General features: G+C 38.7%; 1 protein-coding gene across 2 annotated transcripts in view; it reads right to left on the reverse strand.

The window, feature by feature from the left end:
- The window catches only part of hipk3b (homeodomain interacting protein kinase 3b), a 45,880-nt gene that overhangs the window by 18,111 nt on the left and 1,812 nt on the right, over positions 1-25,957 (reverse strand). For both annotated transcript variants that reach the window (XM_017708535.2, XM_017708448.2), the window contains exons 2-3: positions 19,527-20,757; positions 333-456 (exon numbers count right to left, since the gene is read on the reverse strand). In XM_017708535.2, coding sequence (XP_017564024.1) covers positions 333-456; positions 19,527-20,755 — 1,353 coding nt within the window. In that variant the 5' untranslated portion in view covers positions 20,756-20,757. The remainder of the gene's footprint in view (positions 1-332; positions 457-19,526; positions 20,758-25,957) is intronic.

Raw genomic sequence — 25,957 nt, forward strand, 5'->3', positions numbered from 1 at the left:
AATACAATGCATTTACAACAAACATGTTTCTATAACTACGGCCACAAGATTCACTAGCATGGTGGTCTCGGCGGCCAGTGCAAATTCCCTGCCTACACCTGAACTGGAGAAACTGAAATGTGAATTACCATCAGGCAAACAGCTAATCATTCCAGATTTATTAAAAAGTTAAAGTTTTAAAGTTTACATGTAAAAGCTTTTAGTTTCAAGTAAGTTTAACTGAGGAACTGTGATGGCCCTAGTCCACAGTTTCACTAGCATATTGTTGTTGTTAGCAGGAATGGAGGGGCAGTGCCAGTGAGGAGGCTAATCATCCGTGGACTGAATAATACCTGGTCATACTCCAGAGCCCCAGGGTAGAGGGGCCAGCCCAGGAAGAGCTCAGCTATCACACAGCCCAGCGACCACATGTCTATGGCTTCACAAAACGGCAGGCCCAGAATGATCTCCGGAGCCCTGTGGGGGAACAAACAAGAGGAACAAAGTTAGCCTTCCAAACATCCAGCCTCACAAGCACAACAACATTATTGTATGGCACCGAGACAGCACATGACATGGTAGGTGTGCTCCAGTGGGTTTAATGTAGTTTATTTCTTGGTGGCATGACACAGCAGGGCTGTGGAGCACAACACAGAACAACGTCACTGTTGTATTCACAACAATGGCTGATTTACTTCAGCATGACTCTACAGGCCCAATGGGTCAAAGTGAACCAGGGAACATGTTTCGACAAAGGCAGAAGGACGTATGCTGGTTTAAGGTAGGATTGTTCTAGTAACATTAGAACTTGTGCCAAGGATTACCAAAGGCTAACATGGACAGTTGGACATTTAGGTCTAACATTATGCATAAGTGCAGTCACTGTAAGGCAGGAAGCTCCAAGTGCTTAGTGCCAGATCACCGTGGTGATCCCAATGATCAGCATTACGGGTGTGCCACGTGACCCTGAGGGTGACGCAGCTCCACTCAGTACTCATTTGAGTAAGTTGGCCTGACAGCTTACCGTTACTCAGGTTACGCTGGTGTCTCGTTACAGCCGTAACAGCGGCTCTATATGGGCCTCCTACGCAGCTCCATTAGCTGAAGAGGACGGCACCCTGAATTAGACTGAGAACACATGTGCACTGACACAAAGGATGAAACCTAGTAAGCCACAGCCTCCACTGTGTGGAAGGGAGAAGATGAAAGCACAGCTCTCTTAGGTTTTAATAAATCCACATAACTGAGAGCCTGCTGCTGCTCTCACACGTGGCCCACACTAGCTTCCAGCAGCTCCAGCAGCAAAAGGGTGGGCTCCACAGCAAGAACTATTCATCTGCTCCTCCTCTCAACAACAAGAGGGAGAATGTGTCATTTCTTAATATAAGGCAGTCTCTGGAGTGAGTAGTGAAAATGTCACCAGCCAGAAGTAATTACCAACAATGATGTCATGAGAGTCCACTGGGGTATTTTACATAAAAAATAATAATGAATAAATAAACTGAACATCGTTTATTTGGGATTTTAATAAACATTTAATGGAGTTTGAAACCGTCTTCATAATCTAATGGAGCACGGCAAGAGCTAATATAATACAACAAATATTTCACTTCAAAGTTTCCTGACATCATCAAACCGAGCCTAAGCAAAGGAGTTGATGTAGCAACCACAATCAGACTGATAGTAAACACACAGGGCGAGTAAAGGCCAGGACGGTGTCACATTCCTGTTTTCTGGTGCATACCGTACTGTCCCTCACATTCTGAACATCACAGCGAAAGTTTCTCGAACAGAAAAACACACTGGGAGAGTCCTTGGGTATGAGGGACAGCAGAACACAGTAGCCTTCCCCTCTGACCTTTTTCAGTATGATCTAGATAAGTTCCACCCCAAGGACTAACTTATAAGTCTCAGCTTCTAGAGTAAGTAAATATTTAGTCTCTAAACTGTATAAAATCATTGAAACCCTTGTAGTACATTTCTACAATTATTAGCAGCAACAGCAACTCTTCCAGTTTGTGGTTTATTTCTCTAATAATAATACTTTATTTCTGTGGTTTATTTCTCTAATAATAATACTAATTACTTCATACTTGAGAAGAATTTTTTATTTAATAGTTAAAAAGCTAAACAGTCTCTCTTACATAGTCAAATATACATACAAATATAGTCAAAGGAATCAAAGAGAGACTGTAAAAAAGTGAACATGAGGTTGTGCTCTGTGATAAATTGACAGAATAGAAAGTCTCTGATGTGGTACAAATGTATCTTTGCCTATTGTATCTTTACGAATTATAAGTCTGAAAACAAGCCGTCTGTGGCTATTAGATGCACTAAAGTCAAGAAATTCTGCTTCAGAGTGAGAGGCACATCTCATCACCAGTTGTTGTGCTTTTTAAGCTCTTCCAAACACAGAAAGGCTTCTCCTAACAAAACATGGGGCAAGAAGATTTTCACATTGTGATTACATCAGTTATTTAAAACAAAGAGGACAATGTATAGCTACCATCAGACTACTTAACATGGCTATGTTTTAGCAGTTTTATTATTTTAAGAAGCAATTTTCAGGCTGTTAAGACAATTTATTAAACCTATATTAAAGTACACTGTAAATAAAGGTTTCCTCCAATTTAAGCAGACACTGCAGGTAGTGCGGTGTTACAAAATAGCCTGCCGTGCTGAAACAATTTGGAAAAAGTTGCGGATATCGATTAAGAGAACATTTAGTCTGTTTGCATGAAGGGCAGCCTGCAGTCCACATTCATGCCTCCTTTTTTCTGGGCACTGACAGTGCGCTGGTGTATGTTAAGTAAGTTACATTTCAGAGGCAGCAAATTCAATGTTTCTTTCCTACAAGACAAACAGAAACTAAAAAAATAATTTAAAAAAAGAATCTGAACAACAGTACAGCATTAGATATAAATCAGTAGCCTACGCCTAACCTCCCACCTTGCCATCCACAGTCAGAAGACTTTTAAAATAGTAAGCCTAATTAAACAGAAAAAGAAAAACAAATCTCAATGCAAACAAGTCAATGATGTTAACTGAGCAGAACTGATGGAGAAACTATACAAGTTGGATTATTTTACAGGTATAAACCTATGGGTTGATACCTATACTAACTAGAGCATGCTTGGTCAAGGTTATAAATCTACTGTTCCTCTATTCATCAGCATGTTCCCATGCTTTAAACTGAAAGAGAATGGAGATGAGAGTCAGACTGAAAGAGAGACAGAGCTAAAAGGAAAGAAGACCCCTCTATTTCATTTCCCCGAGAATTCTATCAACAATCCCTCTGTCGCTCAAACCCTGAACCAGCTCAACAAGAACGAGAGTGCACAAAGTTTAAGCTACTGAGACTTGCTTGCAAAGCTGATAAGATCTACTGTATTTCTTCTGGAAATAACAGATGGCACCTACCACTACTTTTGGAGAGGAAATTACAAGCTTCTCCCTTCAACACAGCACAATTCAATGCAATTCAAAGTAAAATTATTCCACTTGAAGTATGTGCACAAGGAATTCTCTGAGCAAAAGTAAAAAAAAATGCACTGCCTTTTGGATAAACATGAATTATTACATTTAAATATTTCACTTTGATCCATGGAGTCATCCTCTACTGCCATGTTTACTTAAAAGAACACCATCCATGATGTATTTTCCACTATCACCAAACTGGAGATATACAACACAACAGCCACAGCAAAGCAGGGATTTAAATTTCTCCAAGCACAAAGCGAATGCTTTTCTGGAGCTGAAGTAGACTAATGTGGGCAACATCTCTCAGTATAGCCTGTTTGACTATTCATATTCATCTACCTTTAGGCCTCAATGGGGAATTCCAACCTATATTTTCTTTGCCCCTTCTTCCTTTACTGCTTTTCACCTACTGATAGCAAAAAACTGCTTCATGCACAATTCAATTAACATTTCCTCGTATCGAAGCAAAGTCACCGATACAACTGAATTTCTGCCTGGCTGGATGATGTAGCTGATGAGTCAACAGTAGACAGTAAAATCCCCATCGTTTATAAAGCAGCTTCTTCAGAAATTCAAATCTACAAAACGAATCAAGAAAATGAAATGACACCCTTTTGGAAATCACTAAGTGGAAGCACACTTATGAGCTGTTTATGTCACTAATGCCAACCAAAATTTGCTTCTATGAATTTCAGATTTTGCATGAAAAAAGGTATCCGTTAAGGCATTTGGATAAAGGCTATTAGAACAAGTGCAGTCCGTTCTAATTAAAGCAGGCCATGCACCGCCACTAGACAATGATTCACCTTAATTTAAGGCAGCTCTAACGGAGATGTGTCTGAAAAGTCTTGTCACACCAAACACATCTGTATCACTGCACTTAACCGTCAAAATAATGCTATAGCACAGAAGCCTTTCAACCTGCTTAGGGGTCAATCCACGTGAAATGGCCAAACTCACTCAAGATTTGTTTGAAATGTTTTGAAATGTTTTGTTTGTCACCATGCCTCATAAGACTTTTTAAAAACAAAACAAAACCAAAAAAAAAAATAAAATAACCCTCTTTAGTTTTTTGAGACCGACACAGAGGCTTTAAAACACAAATATGGCCTAAATTTGTCTTAATGAACCCATATCCAAGACTTTTTTACTGCATTTAATTTTTTTCTCCTGAAATTCACTTAAAACATGTAGTTTTATGTACCACAAACTGTCTTACATGACCATTTTCTTGGTCTTTATCCCTAATTAAAGAAGCTGTTTAGCTTTAAAGACTTGCACATTCATTCAGAAAGCGCTCCAGGCTATAACACTCCTTATAACTCCAGTGGGGGTGTGCTGAGCTAAACTGATGTAGGCTGAATCCCAGATATATTTAAATGCAATGACCTTTGTAACATCATAAAAAAAAAAGAAATGCTTTGTTTCTGGAGCACGGTTTCCATGCACACACTCTGGAATGAACTATGCTTTTAAACTTTTACCACGTTTACACACCAAACCAAATTTTTTTTAAATAAGTAAGGAAAAGTTTTTTTTATGATATGGGTACCTTAAAAAAAAGTGCTACAAAAAGAATCCATGTTGACAAGTCATAACATATGAGGTATTGGTGTAAGGAATATTATGTTCAAATGCTGTTTTAAGGTGAGTTTAACTACCAAAACAGAAGACACAGGTGTGCACGTTTGCTATTGCATGGCTTCCAAACACAGCAAATGTTCTGCGCACTGGAGCTACTTTGGTCTTAGCTCTTGGGAACTTTGATATTGAACTTTGACATTATTTTCTTTAAGTCTTAAGCATAGCTGATGGTCAGAGAGAGTTAGTCGAGAATGTTTTCTGAAATCTGGTGATTTAAGGGAGATTTACTCTTTTAAGATAGAGAACACTGGCATGGAACCTGCAAAGCTTGAGAAAATAGATTTAGTGAGGATTCAACCAGTTCAGATTTCAAATTAAATAACTGAGCGCCTGCGAAATTCCTGGATCTCACTGAGATTTACAGCCCTGATAGCCTCGCAGAACCAGCTTAAACACAGCACTGTGGTGATTCCGCCAGAGGTAACATAGCCTTGCCACACAGAGGTAACATAGCCTTTGAGGCAATGATATGTTTACCCAGCGGTACAACCAATGCTGTGTGAAGCCTACAACCAATGCTGTGTGAAGCCTTGTGTGTTGGTGCTGTATTACAGACAGGTTGGTACTGGATCAGGTTCAGATGTTGCTTTGGCACGTACTCCAAGACGGGAATTTCCTCCATGTCTGATCCTTTTCAAGTTCAGAAAAAAAAGTTACATAAACAGCGTAGACTCATAGACACGGGTAAAAAAAAAACACATGTTGTTGCATAAGCAAAATAATACAGGTACAGGTCGGAATATAAACAAGCTCTCCCATCAGATTTAGACATAACATTAAACAGCAAAGACACAGTGACATGTAAATGGTTCTAAAATGTTTTTTGATTGAAAAATATTCAAAATTAAGTATAAAATACCGTATGCCAAATTCTGCAAGACTGGTGTCAAAGTAAGTGGCAAAATACACTTGTCCTGCTGCCAGCATGAGCTTAAACAAGCATACAGAAACAAAGTGCTGAGCATGGCACTGGCACACTACAGTGTTCAAAATGAGCACAGGCAATCTGCCCAGACAGGGGATGGAAATGCCCTCTATCAAAGACCACTAATCTAATGTAAGACTACCCCTCTGTACTAGGCACAAAAAAAACGTGGACAAATATTATTTGTCCATATGTTAATAATTGTACTTTTGTGATCAGACATTTTGCAGTAATGTTTGCTTATCCTCTTTGTCTTCTGGTAATCCTAGTGAGTTGTTTTTCGCCACCCATATTAAGTCTAAACAGTCCAGCAACATAACTCACCGACTGAACCACTTTCAGAACAAAAAGAAAATAATGGCTGAAAGTAATATATAACAATAACAGTAATAATATCTTAGTGAACTTATGCATTCTTTCAACGTTTTCTTGATATGCATCATGCAACTCAATCCAACTCAACAGGACATGCACTTGGTGCATAAATGTGCTTTTAAAGGGTTTCTCTGCTTGACTTATTATGATTACATAGGCTGATATTATGGTAACAAATGTGTTACCATAACTTTACCAGCTTTCTCAGCACGTCCAAAAAAAGTGATTCCTGGTTTGCTACATAGCAGCTTAGGTAGGCACATCACAAATCAGCTTCAAGACTCATATCTGTGCAGGTAAACTTGTGCATTTGTGTTTGAAGCTGTTAGCTTAAACTAATTTTAATTCATGTCCTCCTTAGCACCAGACTGATGTCATCTTACAGAGAAGGCTAAACCACCAGCAGTTCTGGCTCACTAATGCAGCACTGAGGCTAATTTAGAGGATAAATACACAATTCTAAGCAACTGAAAGAGTGACTGGTGCCAGAGCCACATTTCTTTCTGATTATTACAGTTCTAGTGGAAGCTTAGTAGTCTTGCTCCGCTTCATCTAATGTACTCAAACACAGAGACAGAGGCTGTAACGGAGACTGTACACTAGCTGTGCTCCAAAGCCTAGGCCGCAGTCAAGGTAGAGCGGGACCTCGGTAGGACTCTCCCCTATGATGACTCTTCCTTAGGAGCCTATTGGTCACACAAATGGAACGGTCCCACCAAGCTGCGTGGTGACGTCACTAGAGCGAGACTCGTGAGGGAACTGGTGAGAGAAAACGGAGCCTGTTGCGTTGTATTTGTTGCTTTTACATTTCTTCACAGAAATGGAGATGTTCTTATGTAGTACAATAAACTACATTTTTTATATATATATATATATATATATATATATACACACACATACATACATACATACATACACACACCCCTAAATTAAGTACAATATATAGACAATATACGATATCTGGAGGAATACCTTAATTATTCGGCTAATTAATTATACTTCATAATGTAACAAAAACGAGTAAAAGTACATGAAAAAGTTACATTTCAAAACAAACTGCTCCACCGGCTTTGTTTTCCACCATTTTCACTGTGCCCTTTTTTTTCGTTCACATTGTTCATGTGCAGAGAACTGTGCATCTGATGCATCCTTAAAATCACTCAGAAGGGTCCTTCATTGTGGAATGGTCTGCTATGACGTAGCAGGTGAGAAGTGTAGCCTAGGCTTAGGAGGGCAGCTAGTGTAGTGGGGGAAGGGGCAAGGTATTAGAAAAAGGACAGCAAGGAGACAATTAAAATTTGCACAATTGTGCATATTCATAGATCTTCACTTTTTAAAGAGTGTAAAGGGTAAGGAATAATGAAAGGAGTAATAAAAATATTTAACCAATAAATAAACAGTATTTAGCCCACCCACAGAAATACACCTGTACAGCTTACATTTTACAATGTGACAGAAGACAATGGATCATTTTCAAATTTACTCGTCTTCAACATTTAACTTTATGGACAACAGTATTAAACTGATAACACAACAAGGCTGGCACGACATAGCAAGAAATATCTAACTACTGTATTAGCTGCTGAAAAGCAAAAGATGTTATGCGCACACTTCCTGCTGGTAACCCGAGGTTTATAGTACACCAGCATGCAGTTATGCTCTTTTCCCTCTATTGTTCTACAAATTGCTCTGGAATTCTACAAAACGACACTGCAGGAAGTATAACAACACAAAAAGCAATAAAGATTGGATCCTGCAGACTGAAGTCAATGAGAGCTTCCCTGGCTGACTGTGGGAAGGAATCTACCAACACCAGGAAAAGAAGGGGTTCATCACCCTCTGCTCACATCTGTTTTGCTGATGTCCAACAGAGGAGGAAACATCAAGTTCAAAGCGGTTAACCGGAGGAACAAAGTGCCACCTTCCATTTTGGGGTGATCAAAGTGACCGGTCAACTCGATTTAGAGTTTAAACCAACTTTTGCAGTCAACTACTTCATTATATGCGAATACTAGTATTTTTAAAAAGATGTTCTGAGATCAGATTCTTCAAGATTCTCAGTTTCTACTGCAATAGCATTTCCATCATCCTTCCTGAACAGCTTTAGTGGAAACGATAGCAATAGGGTGTTATACCTAGTCCAGACCTCAACATCACTCAATGTGTTTGGGATTATTTGAAATGTGAGAAGCAGAAAATGGAACCAAATTTTCAAAAAAAAAAGGGGGGGGGGTGAATTTCCTGTTAAATGTGTTACCTGCTCCCCCCTCCCCCAACTGGTGAAAATGACTAACTTTGTGGCCATTTTGACTAGAAATAAAAAAGAACTGACTTTTACATTTAGTGTAAAATGATATAGCTTGATATAGCTGCCTTTGTCTTTTTGCAAAAGTCTGAAGGAAGATGATGCCATTTCTAAATGTAAGCAAAAACTAAGGATGTTAAAACCTCAAGAGAGAAACTACCACTTCCGTTTTTCTTCTGAAAGCCAGCAAAGTGTCAAGAGACCATCTCTTACTGTGTGCTGTCTAAAATCACAGACTGTTGAGCAAAACTGTGACATCAGCTGTTCAAAAAAAGTCCCCACAACATTCTGTTCCAGTTCCACAGAGAACAGGAACCCAAGCTCACTCATGCACACGTGTCCGCAACAACCAACAGAGTGTAGTGGACTCCTTTCAACCTTTCCTTTCTAATTCCCTCTTTCCATACCACATCCTCACCCTTATATTATCCTCCAAGACTACAGCACTAAAGTAACTCAGGCTGTTCCTCCTCAATATGGAACTCATTCTACCAACCTAAATCGTACACAAGAAAAGCAAAAACATTTCATTTAAGCAATTTAGCATCTGTGGCATGACAAGACATTACTAGGCAAATGGTAACATCAGTCACCTATTTCCAATAAATAATAAACAAATAAATAAAAACCAATGGGTGCTCTTCAAGCATGCGAGCCAAAAGCGTTCAACTTCCAGAATTACTTAGAGAGGACAGATATTTCCCTTCAAAGCAGTTTTATATTTGGTTTGTACAGATTTTAGCGCCCAAGCCATAAAAACACAAGCACATAGACAAAAGAATAGATCACCATGTTAATAATGCATTTATGAAGTGCAGTGAGAGTAAGACAAGTTAAATCTCTAAAGATGATAGCGGCTAATGCTATCTACATCATAATGTTTAGATCACTCAAACGCTGAGCTTTCAAATGACTAATCAGCTTATTGATTTAATGCGTCTTTAATGTGGTTCCGCTGTAATGCACCTCAGCTGAAAGGATGCTGTCTTCTGCTGAATCTGTGAAAAGATTCCCTACCACTGACAGTTTCAGTCTGCAGTATCAGATTGTGACTGTATATATGACTATACAAGTGTCAGGATATGTTCAGGCAAAAATGTGGCACCAAATAACAACCTGCAATTAACAGCTGTCATTCCAATATTGGACAGATAAAAGTAATTACATTTCCCCCCTTCATCTGCAAATAATAAATAACAAATATGCATATACATATATGCAAAAACAAGCCACGTCCAAATATTTGCTTTCTAGATATTTTACTTTTTTTTCTTCTTTTTTTAAAGTATATTTCTTAAAAAACCCAAAGGTCAATGTGTACGAAATCTGAGACCCCATATCTATTATAAACAGAGGCTACGTGGCCCATCACGTGTGCTCCACTGGCTCCAATATGGTGCGTTTTGCTTGGACCCTTGATGAACATTATCTGCAATGTAACATGCACACAGCCGCTGGGTTCTCACAGCAGTTATGACATCCCATTAACAAGATCAATTTCAGACAAAAACACAGTGGACAGTTGACTGTATTGGATGCAAACAATAATACAATTCACCTAACATTTCTGACCACTGTTTAAAAGCTATTAAAGATCAAATCTGAATATGCAAAAAAGAAACTCACTTCACCACTAAAAAAACATCAGTAAGAAGACTCAGTTCTGACTGGTCTATGAAGATAATATATCTGCCAGTTGTCTAAATAATGACCGTGAACTGCTGTTGTACTTTTGTGTTTGGGTGAGAGGAGTGATTCTTTGAAATCAATGGACACTCCTTCCACCCAACAACATAAAAGACTGTAAACATTTCATGTGAACGACATATCCATCTGTCAAAGTCACAAGCACCAAATAAAAAATGATATTTCTAATCACAGCTCTCGTTTAACTACTTTGCAGCAACAATAAAAACAATCATTAAAAATAAACCAAAAAAAAAAAAAAAAAAGTTTATGAAATTAGGAATAAATAAAAGTAAAGAAAAATATAAATAAAATGTTCTATTTCTTTACATAGAACAAATTACATATAATACACTGTACATACTGAAACACCTTTTTGCTAAATAAATTAAATTTAAACTCCTTTTTATCTGAACTAAGTTCTCTCCTGAAATTCTGCACTAAACTCGGTCAGCAACATGAGTGGGTGATTCCAGCATGTTTAAAGAAATGAATGAATAGGAAGAATAAATTAGAGTAAATCTAAATCGGGTAATCGTAGGATAAAATCTGTTAAAAGTGTGAGAGGCCCGTGAGAACCCAAATATAAACCTGAAACCAGACACAGAAGCCCACGCAAACTGGGAAAATGATGACCGAACCAGATGTAAGCAGTTGGGTCTTGTTGGATCGACAAATATTTCATGCTGATATTAAATGCATGGTTCATTCTTGAAAAGAACCCAAGTGTTACCAGATCATCCATATAAACTGATTTAACTGTTTGCTCTTCTGCGCTTCCACAATTTCAAGCCTACATTTATAGCGTCTCACAACCAATTCTGACACGGTGTTTAGTATTTGCTCAAGGCCACAGTCTTAAAAGCCACATAAAAAGGTTATATGAGTTCAGGCTATGGACACCCCTCTTTGGGCCAAAAGGCTTTCAATAGTTACTACCTGTCTTTGAGACTGACCACACTGGACCATATGCATTATTGATGTTTATGAACACAGCAACGTGGGCGCTCAAGCTTGTTTTAACATGCCTTATCAGGTAGTGACGTTATGGAACTAGGCAATGAGTCAATTCTCTTGGCTAGAACAGACAACATTTGTTCAAAGAGTGTCTTAACAAACATCAAAACATGACAAACATGGCTCAAAATCCATGAATCATCAAACCTTACTTGTTGGATGCAGCATTAAGGCAACCTCACATTTACATTTGAGTAGGACAGCATGTCACGCAAACACAAATATACCATTGTTTCAGTGTGTTATATCGGGGGGATGGACAGACCAGCAAACAAACAGAATCTGAATGACAAATGTCTATTCTACATTGCAAAGAGGAATTGGCCTTTTTACCCTTCTAAGACATAATTTCATTAGCTGTGTTTACTCTGACGCCAACACAGGCAAGTTAAACGCAGGCTCTGATAAATGATTGATGAGGCTGGCTTTCAATCTGAAATAGTACATGAGCAAGAGAGACAGCAATCGCTTGGTCATACCATAGGCAAAGAAAATCCACAGCACTGCCTCGTTTCAATAAAATTAGTTTCTCAAAACATACACAGACACACCAATACAAGGCCTTTTAAAAAAATCACAACAATTCATTTGTCTGCAGCCACCCCAGGACTGATTTAAGCCCTTGCATTTATTATGTAAAAAGGGCTTAATAAATAGAACACAATGAATACCTGCCACTAGTAAAATGAATAAGCTCAGAGATGCATTCAGTTAGCTACACAAATCCAGCACCAATAACAAACACACTCAATAACAGCAAACATAAGGAACGAATCAATATGGGAACTGCGACACCACAATATTTTTCCATGTACATATCTGCTGACATGCAAACATTTTTTTTACTTAGAAACTGAGATGAAGTCCTCTTGGATTAGCATTACAAAGAAAAACACATTTCAATAAGGTTATGAATGCAGTAAAATGAATTAAAAATGCTGAGATTTTAGCAGAGCAGCTGAGCATTACCTAAATGTTCTGCTCTGCAAAAAATACATCATCAAATATTGGTGAGATCTGAGGCTGATATCATCGTGCATCCCTTCTAAACATACTTTAGTTGCATCTGAAGATTCAATTTCATAAAATAACACCGAACAGGACTGCCCTTCCACTTGACAAAATTCAAAGGGGGTGACCGTGCACCCCTCCCACCCCCTCTGCTGCATGCTATCTATATTCTATCTTCTAAAAGCAACAAAACAGCTGACTATGTAAGACGGTGACCTTGAACGAGTGCTGGTGCAATCTCTCTAGCATTTCATCCTGCCTTATTTCACTCCAACTGCCAGCGTACTTCACCATCTATAGAAGTCAAACTGTGCTGGCTATCCTCCCATCAGCTAATTTTAGGCAACGCACTCCAGCCCTCCCCCCACCCCCCTGTGTGTTTGGGTACTACTCTCACTGGAGAAGCTGCAACAGCAGCAGGCAGAGATCACTATCATGACACATGGCGATGTCTGAATGTAGGGGAGAAGGACCCCCCCTACAAAAGTTGGAGGGCTTTTCTAAAGTTCAGAGAACAGCAGGAAGAATCTCCAGATGTCCAGGTAGTCTTGATTTTTAAGGGGTAATGATGCACACCACATGCTTTCTTAGAATGTAATAAACACAAACATCAAAATCTTTTGAATGTCAGAAAGTTGCCACAAAATCACTGCCCAAATACTTCTCTGATGAACTTCAGACCAAAAAAAAAATAATAATAATTTTATGCACAAAACTCAAGTAACAAATTTCATGAATTATGGTTTGTTTATGCCTTAAAGAACATATATTACATTACTTAATGAGGGTTCTGAAATGACTAAGGAGCCTAAATGATGAGTAAATGGTGTCAGTATAACAGTTTCACAGCCAACTTGCCAAAATGAAACTCCCCTGCAAGTCATGCTATTTAGAGCAACTTTCACCAGAATTCTGAGATGGCACACAAAAGTTCATTCACATCTGAACAATTCTGGAACTGTCCTAAAAGAGAAAGGATTAATCTCATGTCACAGTTGAAGCACTTCACAGAAGCAGGGGAAATAAAAGAGCCTCACTACACGACTATAGTCACAGAAATTAAATGAAAGTTTGCAGCCTCAAAGAGATTCACCACAGTTCTACAATTCACCATCCAAACCACAGAAATTCTGAAGGAAGGAGAAAATAACACTTACTTATGCAACCATTTAAACTGTCGAAACTCATATCTTAGGAACAAAAACAAAAATGGGTAAACTCTTAACAGCTTTAATATGAATTTACATTTTTAGTAAGTCTGTTTTCCGTCTTCCCTTTCACAACTGTCTTCCAATGTTGGTCACCATCAATTCTGACCTGCTGGAGATCCTACATGATACATAAAGCCAATCACACCATCTTTTCAAGTTAGATATTACACAGTAACAGTAGCATCACATTAGTTGGTTACAAAATTTAGTAAATTTATTTATATTTTTGAAACTAAATATAAGAATTTGTATTCAACTCTTCACACGCCACACAGGCTAAATACTGACTAATTATGCTCTCCTTGCAATAAAACATGTTGGTCTATGTTCTTTAAGTGCTGATGATGTCCACATATACTCAGAACATACTGTGATGCAATGTGATGTAGCAAGATAACAATAGTCATTTTCACCATCCCTTTTACTCAATTCTGTACACATGACCTAACAAATAGCCCTCTGGATAGACTGGATAAGACTTTCCACCAAATCAAAACATCGCCTGCCAGGTGATAAAATAAAATTAACTTAACTCAACAAATCTTCTACCTTAGTTTCTTGTTTGTGATGTTTTTCATAGCACGCTTTCAGCAGAGATTATACATAAACAAGAAGTGTGGCAGCTTAAGAACCCAATAAGATACTTGCACTGTTTCCTCAGATAAATCAGATACTTTCAGATCATTTTCTCCACACATCACAAGTCATTTCAAGCAGGGTTAACCGCTGTGGATTAGCAAATACTTCCTCTACATCTAGGAAGCAGCCTTTAGTTTAAAGTGGGAAGATGACATGTAACTTTGCTGTCGCATGTAATCATTTCTTTTCCTCGCCTTTTTTAAAGATGGCTTTTATATCTTTAAGCTGTCACTGCTCTTACTGATGTAGCTACATCTCTGACATTTTGGCTGTGACTGCAAAACTGCACCAAAAGATGTCTAAAATTGTACAGTCTCCCCCAGGACAGAGTGAACGAGTTGAAGGCATTGCGGGGTGAAGTGTGGCTACAGTCCACTGGGAGGCAGGGGTGGGGGAAGAGTCTTCACAAGAACATTTGAGAATATGAGAATTGTCCCAAACAAAATTACAGCTCCTCAAATAGCTCATAACAATGATCCAAAATGTGGCATCAATAGAAATAAATGTTTGAGGTCAACTATGAAGAAATAGCATCATAGCAGTATTTTTTATTGAATGAATACAGTCAAAATGGATGTTTGTGAGCATACTGGCTGCTAATTAAAAAATGAAAACAGAGAGAGAAAAAAAGTCAATATGTCCCTAAGAGAGGGCTCAGTAAGGACATCCGCTCTGGAGCTCGGGGGGCCGCTGTAAACATTCTCACAGGACTGAGACGCTCATCAAGATGGAACGATAAACACTAAAGTGGGCCATTCCTGACGATTATGTAACAGATGTATTTCAGGTCCATTTTCTGAACTATAACACAGACCAGCCACCCCTGCTCAGCTGCCAACATTAATTCTCTGTGATTTTTTTCCATCTGTTAGTACAACAGTTACGTCTACTAATAAACAGTTACGCACCCTGGCATTCAACACGTATAACGTAACATTTAACAAAGAGGGAGAAACACATGGACAGAGAGGTAAAGGAATAATAAACAAGCGGATACAGAAAGAACACAATAATAAACTGAAATCTGAAAAATGTTTGGAATCTGAAAATAATATAAAGAAATATTTGGAAACTAAAAGCCAAAACGTATCACTCGATTTTCGCTTATAATCATTCACTGAAGTTCTTCTCTCTCCTCCCAAAAATTATTGACTTCTTTTCTCAAAGTCCTATTGTGCTAGGCCTGTTTTCAGAACACTGCTTCCTTTCCCATACTAAAGGCTCACCCCCTGCCAGACGCATAGTTTTACTGGGCTGGTATGTAGCTCCTGAATAGACAGGATGTTTGCCATAGGTGACGCTTCCTTGCCAGCAATTCCACAAGGACTTAAAAAGATATTTGACCTGATTAAAAAGGGAGATGATTGCTTTCAAGACTTAAGAATATGCTGACATTGCTGAGATAAAATATGTCGGGATAAAAGTTTTACAGGAGAAATAAACGGCATTCGTGAAGTCAAATGGCCGGTATCAAATAAACGAGTTTGATGCAGTGTTGTTAAAGTTCACTCCTCAGTTCATACAGACTATACATACAAACTAACCTGCAAAAACACAATTTCTTGCAATGCGCACTTCTGTGATGTTATGAAAACCCAAAAATTTAAATGCACTCATTAAACCTACAGTAGTTTAGCCCCACCCATTCATGCTGAGGTTATAAGGAGTTCTTCACATCTTCCACTGCTTCAGTGCTTTCTGAGTGGACAATATAAAGAAATGTTTTAGTAATAAAGAGAAGTTGGAAAATGAATTATTAAAATGATTATTTTTTAAATATACCCCACCCCCTTTTACACATCAGAAAGGGCAGCAGACACCTGAAAAATCTGAAATGATCATTTTTAAATGACAAAATAATGGAGAGATTAAGCAGTGTCCTCACAGCGCCAAATTTAACCATACGTCATACGTTACGTAGACTAGCATTCAAAAGTTTGGTATTACAGTTCAAAAGTTTTGGGTTGCTCTTTTCAATATAATAAAAACAAACGTTGCAGACAAATGTGTGGCATGAAATTATTATAATGCAACTACTGAAGCAAATAGTGGGAAGCTGTGAAAAAAGAAGAAAGTAAGTTATACTTGACACCTAGAATGCCTCAAATTTATCTACAGTATTTTATTTATCAAAATCATATTAACCCCCCCCCCATATTAATACTGAATAAAAATACATTCTGGTGCCAAGGCTATATTGTATATATATAATGTACATTTAGCTTATAGACTGTATAAGCTAAATTTTAATAAAATAACAGCAAATATTAATATGACTGGTATTAATATGACTTAACGTTTTACTTGTATCTTAACACTGAAGAGTGACTAGGCTTTGGATTTTCTTACAATTAAACTTGACAATTCTAATATAAACATTCATTGTAGGGTAGTGTCTCTCTTATGGACACAATGTAGATATTCTAATTGTAATAATTCACACAGTGTGGATGGCAGTACTGTACTGCCATCACCTCTTTTACACAGGACTCTTAGCATGTAAACATTATCTTCATGCCACCACTTACAGATGCATGCTGTGATAAGACAACTAAACTGCAAAATGGTACATCACAAGTTCTAACAGCATTTGGCAGGCAATGAAATACACACCAAGATTCGCTGGTTAACATGAGATAAATGCATGAAAAAAAGAAAACATTAAGTTACATGAAAAATCACAGACTCAAGTGGAGTTATTGTTACATAAGAACAGGATTATGTGGAAAGTTTTATTATCGTGTATGCCGAACATTCCAGTGGTGAAAAAGTGTCTGTTCATGCCAAGTCTTATCGCACAAAGATTTTCTGCCTGAAAACTTGGCTGCTTTTGAGAAATGCAGACTTCATACATATCTGTGAAAATTCACTCATTATTCAAGTCAGTACTGAGAAGTATCCTCATCCTATGTGTAGATAACATCTCTTCAAAGTTTCTGCTGCTTAAGGGCAGCATATCACTCTTCACCAGCCCTACTCACCATGAATGCTTTTCATTTCCACAAACACGCTGACACTCCCACTAAATTGTAATCCACGCATCTACCTCTGAGCATTAGCTTTTTAAGCTAAATTATGATGGCAACCTTTCAAAGCTTTCAGACAAGTTAATAGCACATTACTAAAAAAGGAATGGGCACCTAAGTTAGAGAAAGAAATTTAGAGAAATTGAGCTTCAAATAATTAAAACATTTATGGAGAAAAAAAAAAAGATTTCTGAAAACTTTGTCATCTTGGAGAATGAGAAAGTGCATCAGGCCAAATATTAAAGCAGACCACATACTCCAACACACACTGTTGTCTACATTTATTCTCCCAAAAATACTTAAGAATTAGGGAGGCAGCAAAAAATTTCACCTAAATAAGTTAAAAAATGGTACTTTTATTTCTAGCTAAAAGAGAAAAAAGGCTGAAAATTTAAAAAATAACAAATGACTAAATAGGTCTACAACAAAGAGTCAAAATATAAAAATGTACCTATGGTTTGAAAGGTAATGAAAATGAGAAACAGAGATTAAAAATCCTATTTGTTTCCTTCCCTTTCTTGGGACAGAAGTGGTCTAACAGCTTGAGCAGCAGCAGATAAACAGTGATACACCTGTCATGTGGAGCTTTTCTTAGTTTGTGAGACATTAAGACAAGCCATTTATAATCACTGTTCACAACACCCAAACATCCTGCTCGCCATGCAGAACACGGCGGAAAAACAGAAACCAAAGGGAAAGTTCTCACAAGTCCCAGTTTTTAAAATGACAAATCCACAAACGACAGTAGAAAGAAGCGCAAAGATCAACTAAAAATAATGGAATTCGTGATTCATGGCCTGGCAATTCATGGAAATTCTTGGATGCCCAGCCATTCTCTTATGAAGAAGATTGGATTTCATGGCACATACTGTACCCTACACTCTTAAAAAGATGGTTCAATCAAAGAACACTTTGCAAGATTAAAGATTTGCATCATAAAAGGTTCTTCAGACTGATGGAAAATCTTCTGTAAATGGTTCTATACAGAATCTTCTGTAAAAAGGTTCGACATGGCACCAAAAAGGGTTCTTCTATTGTTATTGTCAACTTGTAACAACAGAAGAACCCTTTTTGGTGGTATACAGAACCTTTTTCCAAACGTTTCTATTTCTATATGGAACATCTAAAAGTACCTTCCCCATGAATCTGAAGAACTCTTTCATAATGCAATGAACCCTTTAATACTGTAATTAATTTAGTAAGTTTATTTTGCAAATTATTTTTATTTATTATGCCTTTTTTGGCTTCAGTTTTCAGCCAAGCAAGTTTCAGTTTCAGCCAAGAATATTCATTACAGTGCATCGCTATTATTAACTGTAAATTCACACATAAATGTGCTCAGCAACTGTCTACAGAACAACCTGAGAGGACAAAAGGCAAACCATTCCAGACAGCTCAAGCTGTTAACATTAGAACTGATCGGAATGTAAGCATTCATACTACAGAGGTCCTGAGACAACATCCTGCTTTTCCTGTATAAAACAATATGGGATTTAGATGTGTATCATGCATGACAGCATACTTACTAAGCACTTTGAAGAGCAATGTTCTGAAAAATTCTAAATTATAAAATACTTTTATTTTCCTTAAGACAACACAATGGGTTAAGCATTATGTAATCCTCTGCTATACGTCATTGCTGAATGAAGTGGTGTTTGGTTTCGGCCCAAAGGGATATGAAACACAGCACATTAGTGGTCAGTTATTATTTGAAAACTGTAGTGGCAATGGCTGAGGGCCACCTTTAGTTGGCAACAATTTATTACAGAGCCCAATTTTAAATGCCTAGCTTGACCACTAGACTCTTACTTGTTATTTAGGACAAGGCTTAGCTGTACCAAAATGAATAAATGAATAAATAAACTCAAGGGTCCACAGCAAATTCAGCAATGCGCTAAGCAGCTATTACTGCAACTGTTGAGTTGTTTACATTGAAAAATGCACCAATTTGATCTAGGTGTCAAACAAGTGTCTCAGAACACGGACAACCACTGAAATGTAAGGCATTATCACAGAAGGAATGAATAAATCTGATCCCGAAGGGCCAGAGCCCAGCACAAGTTGAGTTCCTCGAACAAACTGGACACGTCAGTTAACTGCCAAGTTTATTATATAGGTATGAGGAAGGAAATCACGGCACACCTGAGTTACACATTAAAAACAAATACATAAATAAAATACACTTTAAATTTACCATTAAATTTCTTGTACTAGTCTTACACACATACCTGTAGTACCGTGACTGGAGGTACGTGGAGCAAACTGCTTTGGAGACATGGCTTGCTGAGCCAAAGTCTATGACCTTCACCCGGTACGGCTGTCGCACAGGGTCCACAAGCATGATGTTTTCAGGCTTCAGATCAGCATGAATCAAACCCATCGCTTTCAACTTCTTCAGTGCTGTAGCAACCTGCTGAAGAATGGGCCTGATCACCTTCAGAGGCAGCGGGCTGAATTTGTTTTGCTTGAGGAAGTCATACAGGTTCTGCTCAAGCATCTCAAACACAAGGCAGGTATGGTTACGGTGCTGGAAGCACTCGAAAGCCCGCACCAGGTTATGCTCGTCCGCGTTCTCTCCGCTGAGACGGGCCAAGATGCCCACCTCGATCTGGCCCTGTCGCGCATACGATGGGTGATTTTTCAGGATCTTTACGGCCACCACCTCACTGGTGCCTCGTTTCCAGCATTTGACCACTTGGCCAAAGGTACCGCGGCCAAGAAAGTCCAGCACCTCATAAGTATTCTTCATTGAACAAAGAACCTCGTGCTGCACCAGCTGGTAGTCGCCGTCCCCATTGCCGGTTCCACCTCCCTGTTTTACAGGCCCTCCTCCTACCGCTGCTGGGACCGCCACCGGTGGGTTCCCCACATTTGCTTGCAACATTGCGGGTAACATGGACAGGTCCTCTACTATCTGCATGGCGCTTCCCACGTTCTCAAGCTCCTCGCTCTTACGTTTCAGCCCGCATCGCTGGGAACTGTCCGCCAAGTTAAAATTACAGGTGTCTTCTCCCTTCCTCTCGTCAGCCCCTCCACCACCTTCTCCTCCGCCTCCCCCTCTACTTCCACTGTCCTCACCCCTGACCCCTCCAGCTGCCCCTGAAGCTCCACTGCTGCTCTTCCTGCCTTTTTCCGGGTCTTCCGGCTCTTTTCCCTGTAACAGAACACCTCTTTCTTTATGAGGTGCTGCTGCACTGGTCTTTTGTCGCTGTACACCTCGTACGGCGACAGTCTGCACTGGAAAGTTCTGCCAGCGGTGTTGGCCAGCTGCAAAGTCTCGTGTCTTGTATGTCGGCTGTGCAATGCCAAGGGTTCTACCATTCAAAAAAGTCAGTGGGAAGGCCCTGTCATGGTAAACACAGTTGTTGGGTTCGACTTTGAGTTTCTTCACACTGCAAAAGGCACTTGTCTGAGTTTGATAAACATGTGGTGGGTAGACCAAAACTTGTGAGGCCATACCTGTAAAGAAGAAAAATAAATCAATTAGTATTAATGCAAGTTTTGTGGTAACCAATAACAATCACAGGAAACCTCTTCTGTCAACTCAGAGGGACAGCGTACACCATAACTGGCCAATTGATTGAATAGAGTGATGTGCTCCAGTGAGGGTCTCCCAACCTCTTAAACATACTTTAGCTGGTAACAACCAATGTTTGAGCATTACAGGGCAAAAATGACTTTTGACAGTGTTGAAAATCAGCAGTACATACTGCATTTCCTTGGATTAGACACCTGGCAAACAAACCCTCCCATCTCCCACAGACCTCCATCACACAGGGTTCAAGCAAAAACTCCACTCGCAAATCCTCTACAGTCAAAATATTTGCATTTTGGATGTCCACTTTAACTGAAGCGTGGGATGAAGTTTTTTTCCTTTTGGTTCTAATCCTTGCCAGAACTCATCAGCCTAGTATACTAACCTTTCATACATCTTCCAGCAAATGATCCAGCTTCTTCTATTTTTTTTATAACTAGCACAAAGTTAAGTATCACAACCCTATTGGATCATCACTACAGTGATAATACAAAAAGAAAGGAGCAAGATAGCAGTGTGTATAATTCACCACATGTCTGTACTCTTCAGGCAAGCCTGCCAATTTCCACCACAATTGGCTGATATGAAAATTTATGGTTCTGGCTTGTCTCATTTATATGAAATGTTGACATACTTTCAGAAGTTCCAAGTTTAAGCTTTTCTAAAAACCCAAAATCTTTTCATTTTGCCTGTTTTACCTGCATAAGGAATAAAGACATTTAAGAAACTGACTTGGTAAAAGGCCCAATAGTAGGAGGCAGCAGAAGACAAGTTTTACCTTATTAAAAACAAACTAACAAAGTAGGTGCAAAAGCTTTGAGAAAAACATTTCAGCTTCAGACGCTCAGCCCACATGTATCCCACAGCTAAGCTGTATTCGATCAAACTGCTGAATGTGGGCTCTTCTTGGTCACATTAAGTGACAAAATGCACTGAAGGCCAGAGACCATAAACACTGTACACTGTAAATGTACATGCCTCCCCATTTTAAAATAAATTGACAAACTGTGTTTAGGTTAAGACTACAAACTGAAGTTAACCATTAACTCTAGTAAAGCAGTGGTTCAGATAACACTCGGGATCAAAAGCTGTACTAAGCTAGTGAAGTCATATTTGCTGTTTCACTACACTTTTGTTGCATTTTCTATTGGAAAACTTTAACTAAAAACTTATCAATTTGTTTAAAAAGAAGTAAACTTTTTACAATTGTTGTATATCATCGATATTTACAGGGTTGTTATGTACTCAAGATGCTACAATATCCAATCTCAAAAAAGGAGGTTCACTAAGATTCAGAGCAAGCGTAGACTTTCATTATTTTGCTGAAACTTTCACAAAGCCTGGCTTTCATCAGCTATTCCCCAGAGAAAGCATGTGGTCTGATAACTAGTCTCTCCGTTATCCCTAACCTACTTGGAAAGGAGAGATTATGTTACTTAAAACTGCAGACATGTCAATCCTCTTGAGTCTGAGACTGACCAACACATCATTACTCAGCCAAGATGGGGGTTAAAAATAGGACTTTGGTATCAACTCATCAAATGATTCCTCCGCCATTTGATCAGAACTGACTTCTGATGCTCTACCTCACCCTCTATAGTGTATAATAGGTGTCTTAAAAGATAAAGAGACCTGAAAGAAAACTTCACCTCTGTATGTTTCGGTAGTCAGTATAGAATATGCAACATAAATGACAGCAGTAAGTGCATGCAATGACTGCAGTATTATTTTGTTGAATAATTAAACCATATAGTCTGTACGTTAAGAACTAAATACTTTATTAAATATTTGTTATGATGTAGTGTTTATATGTCACATTTTAATGTTCTGTCTTGGCAATCTATAACAGACGCATTCTTCTTGAAATACCATACTATGAACAGCACTCCAAACATAGCCATGCTATCCTGAACTGAAAGCTCAGAGATAAAGCTTCAGGTTTTAGCCCTTTCATTTAGCTAAGCTTACTAAAGGGGCAGCTGCAGAGTCTGCTATTATTACTGCATGACACGTAACCTGATATTGCCCATCTGAGAGCATTACTCCTTCGGTGAGGTCAAACTGACTACCCAAAGTTCTTTTACCTGGCACTGTTAAAAACCATGCTTATGGATGACCTTTCATCTGACCTTATGCCGAAGCTAATAGGGAAAAAAAAACCTGTCAAGCAATCAGAGGTTTCCATGATGAAGCAACGCTGTGCAGACAGACAGAAGTAGGCCTGAGTTGCAAAATAAATACACAAACGATAAAACTCACTAGGCATGACCTGCTAGAGTTCGGTGCATAGCTAGGATCAGACCTGGGCCTATTCCAGTGAAGAAATCCTCTTCAAATGGATTTACTCTAGTTCTGTCACTTCCCACTGACTGAACTGACATCTATGCAAATGTTCCACATTTTAACAGCAGAAAACAACAAGGTGACTCAGGTCAAGGTACAGTTAGAATGAAACTGTAGACCTAGCACCGAGCTCAACCCATGCATAAAAATGTCCTGTTTTCTAGGAATCAGTAACATGAACCTCACTGCATGCATGTTTAAAGTGGTTTTTTTTTTTAAGGAAAATGCTCTACTACACTTGAAGATTGAAAACACAGCAAAACAGTTTTGAAGACAATCTGGTGGGTTACATTTCACAATCATATTTTTTATAAATGTTGTGAATTGGGCATCTCATCTGTTGGATTTAGGCAAATGCAAGTCAAAAATCAAACAACATTGGCATCATATGAAAACAACTAAAAAAAATCCCAACAGGTTCTGACTTACTAGAGGACAGCAATGAGTAATGTTTGTTTATTTGATGTATGCCAACACCTCTAGAGAGCACCGGTGGGTAATGTTAGTTAATTTTTATTGTTTTTACTCACTGCTTCCGGTCTAAGGTGTTTAATGTTTGTTTCTTTGATGTTTGTTAACCCATTTAGAGGTGAGTAAGGTTGGTTTATTTGAGGTCTGGTAATAACACCTTTATAAGTCAGCAGTGCATAAAGTTTGATTATTTAAGGTTTGTTAATAACACCAAGTCAAGTCAGTGTATATTAATATAGTGCTTTTTACAAGAGATGTTGACACAAAACAGTGGAATTCTTTTTCGGTTATGATCTACATCTCAATTTCACTCATCATTAAGTACTATTTCATTAACTCATTTAGATTTGGCCACTTTACACATAATTTGTTTTAAACTCAGGTCTTGAAGGTTCATTTTCTGCATTCAGAGCTATGCCAATGCATGGGCAACACACTCGTCTCCTTTAGCACTTAACAAGAACAGATGGGTGGAGCTGCAATTTTGCTGTTGTAAAATTCTTGATTGTGGCTTTACAGCAATTGTAATTCTAGCAAAATGTTTTAGGACTTCTTGTACTTCAAACTAGCCATGCTACATGAAATTCAAGGCACTACAGCCTGTTCAGCAAGCATAAAGCAAGGAACAGCCAGATTCCTTTCAAGGGAAGAGAACATCACATGCTCATTCAGTTTGTCTTGTGAGTTTTGGGCACGAGTGAGTAGGTCTAAACTGAATCAGTCTTAATGGTAACAATAAAGCAGTGCAGGGTCACTGGCCTAAAAAACAGAGAAGCCTCTATGTCAACAGACTAGTGGATCAAGATCACGAGACACCAGTAAAAAGCATGCAGCTTGTTCAGTTGACTCTAATGGAAAAGCATCACAACAGGCCATTGCAAGAAAGACTAATGAGTAAATAGAATCTGCACGGTCCAAACAAATGGCTTGTCCTTACTGAGTGATGAACAACCTAAGCTATGGGTAAAAAACAAAAGGTCAGTGAAAAAGATGGGGACAGCAAATCTGGTGCCTCATAGTGTATTTCATATATACAAAACATGTCACTGGTACAAAATAACTGAACTGACCCCATTCGATCAAGCATGTAAAGACAAGATTGCAAACCGCTTGCCGACTATCTACTTTGCAAATCCTTCCAAGCGTCATGCCCTGGTAAAAGTGGCACTGTTAGGCTACAAAACAGGATATTCCTCTCTTACATAAGAGACCAAAGGTGCTCTGAAGCACTAAGGGATATTAGCACATCCAGCAATGATGCAAAAATATGAGCATTTTCGGACTCAGAGAGCCAGAAACTAAGACTAAATAAAAGTAAAGCCAACCGCAGAATAGAGCCTACTTTGTTTTAGTAACATGTGTTTCTGTTTCGGTACGGGGGGGGGGGGCTGAACTTCAGCCTGTGAGGCAACCACTGTAAACCACCACAGCCAACACACTGAGCAGAAAGTAAGCAAAAGAATGCATGGCCATAAAGCAAGAAGAGTCTTGAAGCTGGCATGTTTTGCTAAGCATCTGAACACAGAAGCACAGAGCTACTGGAAAATTTCTGAAAGAATGAAGCATTAACAATGCAGCTGAGACGGTTTAGGAGACCAACAGATCCAGCCCTGTTACTATATGCGCACTGTAGTCTTATAGAGTTAATTATGCCCCCATAAAACATGCATTGTAGTCACAGCCACAGCTATTTTGATCCATACGCCTGTGCGCTCGGTTCTGCTAAAATAGCAGACATGCTATCGTGTGACTCCTGCTGAACTTCCCCTCCCAGTGAATGAGCCCATTCTTCAGAACAAACAGTGCTCTACAATGTTGTGGATGTATGTGCATGTGGGGGGTTAACTGTGCTTTAAATCTGTGCTAGAAACGTAAACAAAGTTCCAGAAACACAACGTCAGTGGGAAGTTAAAAGTTAATCCCTACTTCCTTTTTAATTGTTGGAGATGTTTCCCTCAGCCGTTTCGTGATATTAGTTTAGTTATCACTTCAGGAATAAAAAGGAGAAGAGTGGGCCTTGAATGCAGCGAGAGAACGTATGGGGAGGTTAGCTCAAGCTCAACGGTGTCGCATAGTGATCCAGATTTTTTTTTTAAATAAATACTTAAAGAACAAAAACTTAGTAAACAACAACGCTTGTCGTGCTCTAGGTGCTTAATGTGATTTGTGTCTAGCCAGCATTTACAACATTGTAACAACACTGAGTCTCTTTAATGCAAAACAGTCTGATCAAATCAAGCTACATCAGGGTTGTTAGGACACTCTTAGCACTGAGTAGCAACATTCAGGAAGCACGGGCATATTTTTTCA

The sequence above is a fragment of the Pygocentrus nattereri genome, chromosome 7, assembly GCF_015220715.1.
Source record: "Pygocentrus nattereri isolate fPygNat1 chromosome 7, fPygNat1.pri, whole genome shotgun sequence".
NCBI classification, from domain to species: domain Eukaryota; kingdom Metazoa; phylum Chordata; class Actinopteri; order Characiformes; family Serrasalmidae; genus Pygocentrus; species Pygocentrus nattereri.